This window comes from Plecotus auritus, assembly GCF_963455305.1.
Source record: "Plecotus auritus genome assembly, chromosome: 12".
Lineage (NCBI taxonomy): Eukaryota > Metazoa > Chordata > Mammalia > Chiroptera > Vespertilionidae > Plecotus > Plecotus auritus.
In genome coordinates this window covers 39,211,880-39,219,365 of record NC_137778.1, presented here as the reverse complement: position 1 = coordinate 39,219,365, position 7,486 = coordinate 39,211,880, and the positions used below count along the sequence as shown (strand labels likewise).

At 49.9% G+C, this 7,486-nt stretch overlaps 1 protein-coding gene across 3 annotated transcripts in view; it reads left to right on the top strand.

Moving 5' to 3' along the window:
• Positions 1 to 1,090: 1,090 nt before the first annotated feature.
• AHCYL1 (adenosylhomocysteinase like 1) overlaps positions 1,091 to 7,486 on the top strand; it is a gene marked incomplete at its 3' end in the record, with an annotated part of 32,584 nt that continues 26,188 nt past the window's right edge. Inside the window, exon 1 of one of the 3 annotated variants that reach the window (XM_080647682.1) lies at positions 1,091 to 1,492. In XM_080647682.1, coding sequence (XP_080503808.1) covers positions 1,373 to 1,492 — 120 coding nt within the window. In that variant the 5' untranslated portion in view covers positions 1,091 to 1,372. The remainder of the gene's footprint in view (positions 1,493 to 7,486) is intronic. The other 2 variants (XM_080647684.1, XM_080647683.1) reach the window with 2 other exon arrangements.

Below are 7,486 nucleotides of genomic sequence, written 5' to 3'. Positions count from 1 at the left end.
GGAACAGGGGCTGCGTTCCCTATGCGAATTGATGGCAGGAGCTAAAGAAACAGCCACAAGACCAGAATACTGAGCAAAGTTTTGACGAGGCAGAAAACTAGAGCCAGAGGTAACCACGAACTCAAAGTCCCCCCAGTAACTCACAGAAACCCTGGGAGGGCATTGGACTTCCACAGGACGTGGGAGATCGAGCCAATGTCATCTGAATCTCAAAGGACACGCTACCTCAGCTGACATTAGGTTGCAAATAGGCTTTGCCTCTCCAGCTGGACTAAGCCTTGCAAAACATAGACTGTATCACTAGGGCCTTTGCTATCCAGGGCAAGAGTGGGGACAGCACACAGTAGGGCCCAGTAAAAGCATGTGAATGGTCCCTGGACGCCCTGGGTGCCTCACTGAGAACTGGTAGAGTTTAATATTTGGGGGTCGGGGGAAAGTGGCACTGAAGCAGGAAAGCCATTCAGTCTGGAAACTTCTCCCCCTACCTCCATCATCTGACCTGTTAGCAGCCCTATCCCAATGGCTAGATAACATCAGCTCTGTGGCCTGTAGGTCTGTAAAAGGGCAAGGCCCAGGGGAGACGGTGGTGGAGGAGGTCACAAAGGTTGTGCAGAAATCACACTGCTCTGTGTCTGCCCACCCTTATAGATCCAGGGAGGTAAACACTGCCCCTTGGTTCGGGCTTCAGGTCCAAAGGTCCTGGGGCGGGGGCATTGAATTAGTGAGCTGTTTGGGGCCGCAGATGTTTCCTAGTACCAGCTGCAGGATGTGTCTCGTGGGGGGTCTGCTCTTTGCTCCCAAGCATCCGCCTTACGCTGTTCTGAGGCCTTGCCTCGAACCCCACATGCCAAAGACCCCCCAGTTCTGCGGCTTCCCTGCAGGAACCACGCGCTGCTCGCAGGGCTGATGGCGCCACCTGGCGGCGCAGAGGGTCCGATTCACCCTGCGAGCTGGGAAGCCGCGGGGGAGTCTTCGGCGGCCCGGCCCAGCGCGGTGACGTCACGACCGAGCGCCTTTTCGCCCCGCCCCTTTCCCCGCCCCGGAGCTGCCAGTACCCGACGTGGCGTCACCGCCCTCTACCCTTACTTTGCGTGCGTGTGTGCGTGCGGCGGAGGTGGCGGCGCGGGCCAGTCGGAGCCCCGCGCTGCTGCTCCTGGGGCTCCTGTCGCTGCCGTCGCGGTCCCGCTGCCTCGGACGGCCCAGCGGACCCGGCGTCCGCCCCAGCTCCTCGGCCCCGGTCGCGGCTCTGCGCGGGCCCGGCGAGAGGGTGGGCGAGCGCGTGTCGGAGGGCGCCGCGCGGGCGGTCGGGCGAGCGCTCGGGAGCGGGCGAGGCGGGGGCGGCGGAGCAGCAGCGGGCCCGGCCGGCCGGGGAATGTCGATGCCTGACGCGATGCCGCTGCCCGGGGTCGGGGAGGAGCGGAAGCAGGCCAAGGAGATCGAGGACGCCGAGAAGTACTCCTTCATGGCCACCGTCACCAAGGCGCCCAAGAAGGTGCGGGGGCTCGGGTGGCGGCGGGGCCCGGACTCGGGCCTCGCGGGAGGGGCGCGAGCGGGCCCCGCGCTCCAGCCGGTCCGCGACTCCAGGGCCGAGGTTGGAGGGGATCGCGACGGCCGAGAGGGTGGAGGGGTGGCGGGGGAACCGCCCCAGGCCCGTCCCGAGCTGGCCAGGCCGCCCCTGACCTCCCTTTCCTTTGTCCCTGGGCCCTGGTCCTCCGGGATCTTTCTGAAATGCGTCCCTGGCCTTTCCCGGATGAAGGGCCTCGGAGACGGGAGAGTGCGAGGGAGGTGAACCCACTGGCTGAGCCCTGTGACCGGCCCCAGGGGGTGGGAGTGCACAGGAAGCCCCCCCCCCCGCAGGTGAGTGGGTGAACCAGGTAGCGCCGCTGGGAGCACAGCTGCGTGCTCGCTGGGAGGCCAGAGCCCCACACGCGCGGGGCCAGCCAGCTCGGTTATGCAGGTGGAAGCAATGAGGGCAGCGTAAGGTTGAAGAGAAAACTGATTTTCACCTCCTTCGCTGGTCCACTTCTTCCACGCACGTGAGAAATGAGCATTGGGAGGTTGGTGACAGCAGACACCGTCTTGGGTACACGTTGATCGTCGAGTCATGCGAACAGTCGATCCCTTAGGCTTCCCTGGAGCTGGGAGCTGGGGTGGGTCGGACGGGTGGGTGGGCAGACAGGATTGCTCATGCTTGACGGCTCTCGGGGAGGCAGAGCAAGTTTCCTCTGTTGTGCTGCGGGTTGAGCCCAGAGGATGTCCGTCTAACCCTCTGGCCGTGGAAGGTTAAGCGGCAGCCTTTGGGGCTCTGCGTCTAACTAGCTCTGGGAGCGGTGGAACCGGGATCCCTAGCATTTCCTGAGCGTTTGCTGCCAACCACATCCTGACTTTCCACATACCTGGCGCCCAGCTAGCAGGAGACCGGAGAACCTTTGCAGGCCCCGGGGGAAGCCGGATAAACATTTCCCACCGTTGTCAACACAGAGTGGCCGAGGCCTGCAGTGTTCCCTGGGCGCAGCGCTTGTGTAAGCGGACCGGCCGGGCTTGCAGGCTGGGCTCGCAGGAGCAGTTACAGCGCTTGAGGCTCCTCCACCTGAACTGGTTACGCTGTCATTCCTTTTTTTAATCTTTTTTTTTTTTTGGTAAGGAATCTAACACTCCAGAAATCAAATGCAGGGTTGAAAAGACAGTTCATTGTTGTGTGCTTTAGCTCCATTTCCCCCACGAACTTAAGGTCTTATAATAGAATGCCTTTTAGAAGGTCGGGGAAGACCCCTTGATTCTAAGGAGCCCATCGACCCTACTTTTTAGTGCTCTGGGTTCAGCTGACTGTTTGGCTGGGGCAGTAACCCTTTGTAATTGGCACTGTTTAGAGACAGCCACAGCGTGCTGAGCAGAATGCTTAAGGATAGTACCTTCGACAAGTGAGGGGAAAGGCTGGGAAAGCCCTGGTACCCTAACTCCCCCACCCCTTCCTCTCCGGGCCAGCCTGTCTTTTGTCTCCGCATTAGGCACCTCTATTCGTACCTGCCTTTATTTTACCAAGCCTTTATTCTCGCAAGTGCCACTATTCATACGACAAAGTTTGTATCCTAGATCGTAGATCGTAAACTGCATAAAGGCAGGGACTCTTGTGCGCCCTTGAACGCACTGTGTGGCTCTGTCCCTAGCGTATAGTAGGTACTCAGTATTAATACCCACCTGGCTAACTGGTACTCCAGATGTCTACATGGCTGCCTACCAGGAATAGGTGCCCCTTCTCCCCGTTTCTTCCCTGGAGGAATATTGCTAATGTGTATTATTGTCAGGCCAAGTGCTAATGACTTTAAAGACTCATTCCATTAGCTGACAGAAGCAGCCTGGGCCAGGAACGTGGGAAGACCCCGTGTGAATTTCCATTTGCTGGTAAATGTATCCCCGTGTTTCTGATTAATCTTGCTCTCTGTGAGCTTTATTGTGTAGCACTTACACAGTACGATATTAAAGTGCTTTATGATAACTAATTACCCTCCCGCTAGTGACTATAAAAGGCATTTATTTAGTTCATGAGTTGGTTGAGGACTAGTCAAGGTCACGTAGCAGCAAGTCCTAGGTGATCGTTTTTTCAGCTGATTTGGACAGTATGACGCAACGCACTTTTGTGCCTCTGCCATGTGTGCATACTGTGAGAAAGTATGAGAAAAGTAAGAGAAAAATGTAGCTTGGCGGAACTGAATGGTGTGAGAAAAAGGCCTCTTCAGAGGGTGCTGTCCTTCACCTGTGAGGATTCCGATGTGGCTGTAGACCAAGTAATTTTGGATCATTCCAAGCCCTGAGGCCCCTTGGGAAATGAGGACATTTTTGGTGCCAGTCAGAGGCTGTAGGTCACTTCAGGGTGACCTTGCTGGTCCTCAGCTCAGATTCCAGTGTAACTGGTGAAGTTTTATTCGCTTTATTTGAGGTAGAGTGGATGTCCATCAATTAAAAGCATAGGTATTGAGATTCTTCTACTACAATCATTCAGTTGTACATGCCTTGGGGCTCCCCCAGTGCTGTGCAGATAATAGGACTTGTTGGTTTGATTGTGGACCTGGGTGTCTACCACCTTAAGCAAGTGAACTTCTGTGCCTCAGTTTCCTTGTCGGCCAACCAAGTGCTTTTTGTTTGCAGCAGGGGAAATAGGCACAGGTTGGAACCAAGCAAAGTGGGGTTTTGTTTGTTTTTTTAAAGAAGTCTATTAGGGGGCTGCAGTGGGGTGGAGGGGGTCAGTGGGGAACATCGGGGAACATTTGTAATACTTGCAACAATAAAGACTTTTAAGAAGTCTGTTAGTATGTTACACTCCCTCTTTTTAGTGAGCATTTGAGCTGTTTATAATACAGCTCTCATACAATATAGAGAGGAGGTCAGAACTATAGAAATTAGCCAAATTGTTAACCCTGAGGGCTAAGATGGTTGGTGAGGCTGATCATCACATGTAACTCAGAGCTTCCTAGGAGCCCGGGGATAAAGGGAATCCCAGAGTTACAGTCTTCCTAGCAGACAGAGGAAAGAATACGTACCAATTCCTGAGGAAGACAACTGTGCCGACACTTAGATCCAATGGAGATTCTTGTAGGACGTTAATAGCTATAGTGTGATTCAGTAGTAAGGCTCGTTCACGATGGTCACTGGTGATTTCAGATGGTATAACCAGGGCATTTGGGGTGAGAAAGGAGTCCTTTAGTTGTACTGAAAAGTGTGAGAAAAAGGCTTCTTCAAAGGGTGCTGTCCTTACCCCGTGAGGATTCCAATGTGGCTCTAGAGAGACTAAGTAATTTTGGATCATTCCAAGCCCTGAGGCCCCTCAGGAAATGAGGACATTTCTGGTGCCAGTCAGAGGCTGTAGGTCACTTCAGGGTGACCTTGATGGTCCTCAGCTCAGATTCTAGTGTAACCCGTGAAGTTTTAAACACTTTTTTTGGGAAAGAGTGGATGTCCATCAAAAAGCATAGGTATTGAGATTCTTCAACAATAATCACAACTGTCACAACCAAAGAGGATCCTTGTTTAATATTGGCAGTTATCAGTCACACCAAACAAGTCAGCGGGTTGCCCATCATCACTGGGTGTTTATCCTGTTTCTGCCACTTGGTGTTGCAGAGGTAATAGCAGTTCTTCGGCTTTTAGAAATTGACATTGTATCAAGTCGATTCCCCCCCCAAAGGGTAAGCCCAAGTCTCCAGCTTGTTGATGAAACTCAAATAGATACGTTTCTCTGGAAGGCCTAGCAGGACGCTTGCTCTTCTCTGCACTTCTGAACATTTGGAGGGACTCGGGGGTGACACATGAGCCACTTGCCCTAGGAGTTTTGCAGTCAGACTTTACCACACAGTGCAATAGGGGCAAGAAGAGAAAGGACACAAAAGAAGTTACTTTTGCTTGTAGGATAGTCTCTTTTTTTTTTTTTTTAATATATTTTATTGCTATTTTACAGAGAGGAAGGGAGAGGGATAGAGAGCTAGAAACATCGATGAGAGAGAAACATCGATCAGCTGCCTCCTGCACGCCTCCCACTGGGGATGTGCCCGCAACCAAGGTACATGCCCTTGACCGGAATCGAACCCGGGACCCTTCAGTCCGCAGGCCCACGCTCTATCCACTGAGCCAAACTGGTTTCGGCAGATAGTTTCTTTTTAAATAAAGCACATATATCAAAGGAGTCAGCTGCACCTAGGAAACATACCAGGTAGAACCCCAGTGAGTACTAGTTAGATGTTAACCTATTCGGTGGTATCTTAGTGCGGCTTTACAGCATTTACACCAGTACTTCAAGCCACTGAGAAGAGATTTAATAGGTTGACCTCTGTCTTCTCCAGACATCATTAGTGTCTCTTGATTCTCTTTCATGGCAGTCTCTGAACAGGCATCAGATGTGTAAGATCCTATCTTGTTTAGATTTCTCCACAGATATGGTTCACCTCCTTTTTCTTACTTGATTCTGTTGAGTTAGTTCAGCACTGGTTTCTGTTATCACTTTGTTCTAAGTTCATTAAACTTTTAGCTTGTGGCAAGATTACAAATGTGGGCCATTTGTTTTATCAGGAGGACACAGATTGGATCCAGTGTGTGTTATCCAATGTGACATCCTTCTGACGGTGTTTACGAAGTTTTTAATGTATTTTGATACATGCAGTGTACATCTTTAGTTGCCTGTGACACCGAGTAAGTTTACTTTGTTACCTGATGTAGTTCTGATCTGTAAACAAGTATTTTAGTGCTTTCTTGACCCTGACATATAAAGGAACTGGCCAGTAAAGGAGAGTCATTTATCCCAATCTGTTTCTCTAATTTGGGAATCTGAATATTAGGATTTTATTAAGAAGGGCCACCCTTATTTTTCTGGGTATAATATTAGAACATGTCCTAGTGAGGTGGGTCAGAAGCATCCCCTCATGTATGAAGAACGACATTTTGCACTGACCAGAGTTTTCTCCCAACCTGAAATCTGAGAACCCAAACTTATGGGCAGATTCTTACCACAAGACTCTTATCAACACTATCAGTGCCTTGCGTATGGTAGCAGTTAAAATTTCATATAGAATTGTCACGTTTTCTCTTCTGATTCCGTATTTCCCTTTGACTCATTCAGGAAGTTTTCTTGCTCTCCCACTGTTGCTTGCCTGTTGCATGAAATGTGTTGAACTTTCCATTTTTGTTCCTAAAACTGAGTAGTGGTGCAATGTAAGGCAAGCACTTGACTTTGAGAGTCAGGTTTACCTTCAGTCTCTACCATGTAATAGACTTGGAACTTTGGACCAGTGACTTAAGCTGTCTGAGCCTCATTTTCTTTCTGTCATTTTTTTTCTTTTCTTTTTTTCTTTCTTCATCTGTAAATGACTTTATTTCACTCTCATTCTTGAGAGATAGTTTTTTTAGGTACACAATTTTAGGTTGACATTTCTTTTTCTCAACACCTTGAAGGTATGATTCCATTACCTCCTGGCCTAAAGGATCACTAAATAAAAGTTGTCCTTCTAATTATTTATTTGCAGGGGATCTGTCCCTTACCCCCTCCCCTTTTTAAAGCTGCTTTTAAGGTGTTTTTTACAACTGCATATGACTGTGGTTAAGGGCATGGACTTTGAGCCTCCATTTTTCTATCTGTAAAATGGGGAATAGTGATAGCACCACAGGATTGTCAAGGGGAATAGCATTTAGTAAATCTCAGTGTATTTACTCTTTTATAACTAGGGTGACCATATATCCTGGTTTGCCTGGTACTGGTTTATGCCTCTTATCCCAGCATGTTCTTCAATAAGTACCTTCTTCCACCTAGTTTATTTGAAATATTCATATATGTGTGTGTGTGTGTGTGTGTGTGTGTGTGTGTGATATATATATATATAATATTCTTAAAAAGCTAAAACAAAGCTGTTTCTATTGGGACATCTTTTCAACAGGAAGAAATTTTTTCCTGACAAAAATGTTATTTTATGTAGAGCTGACACCTATTGAGCACTAGAGTAGT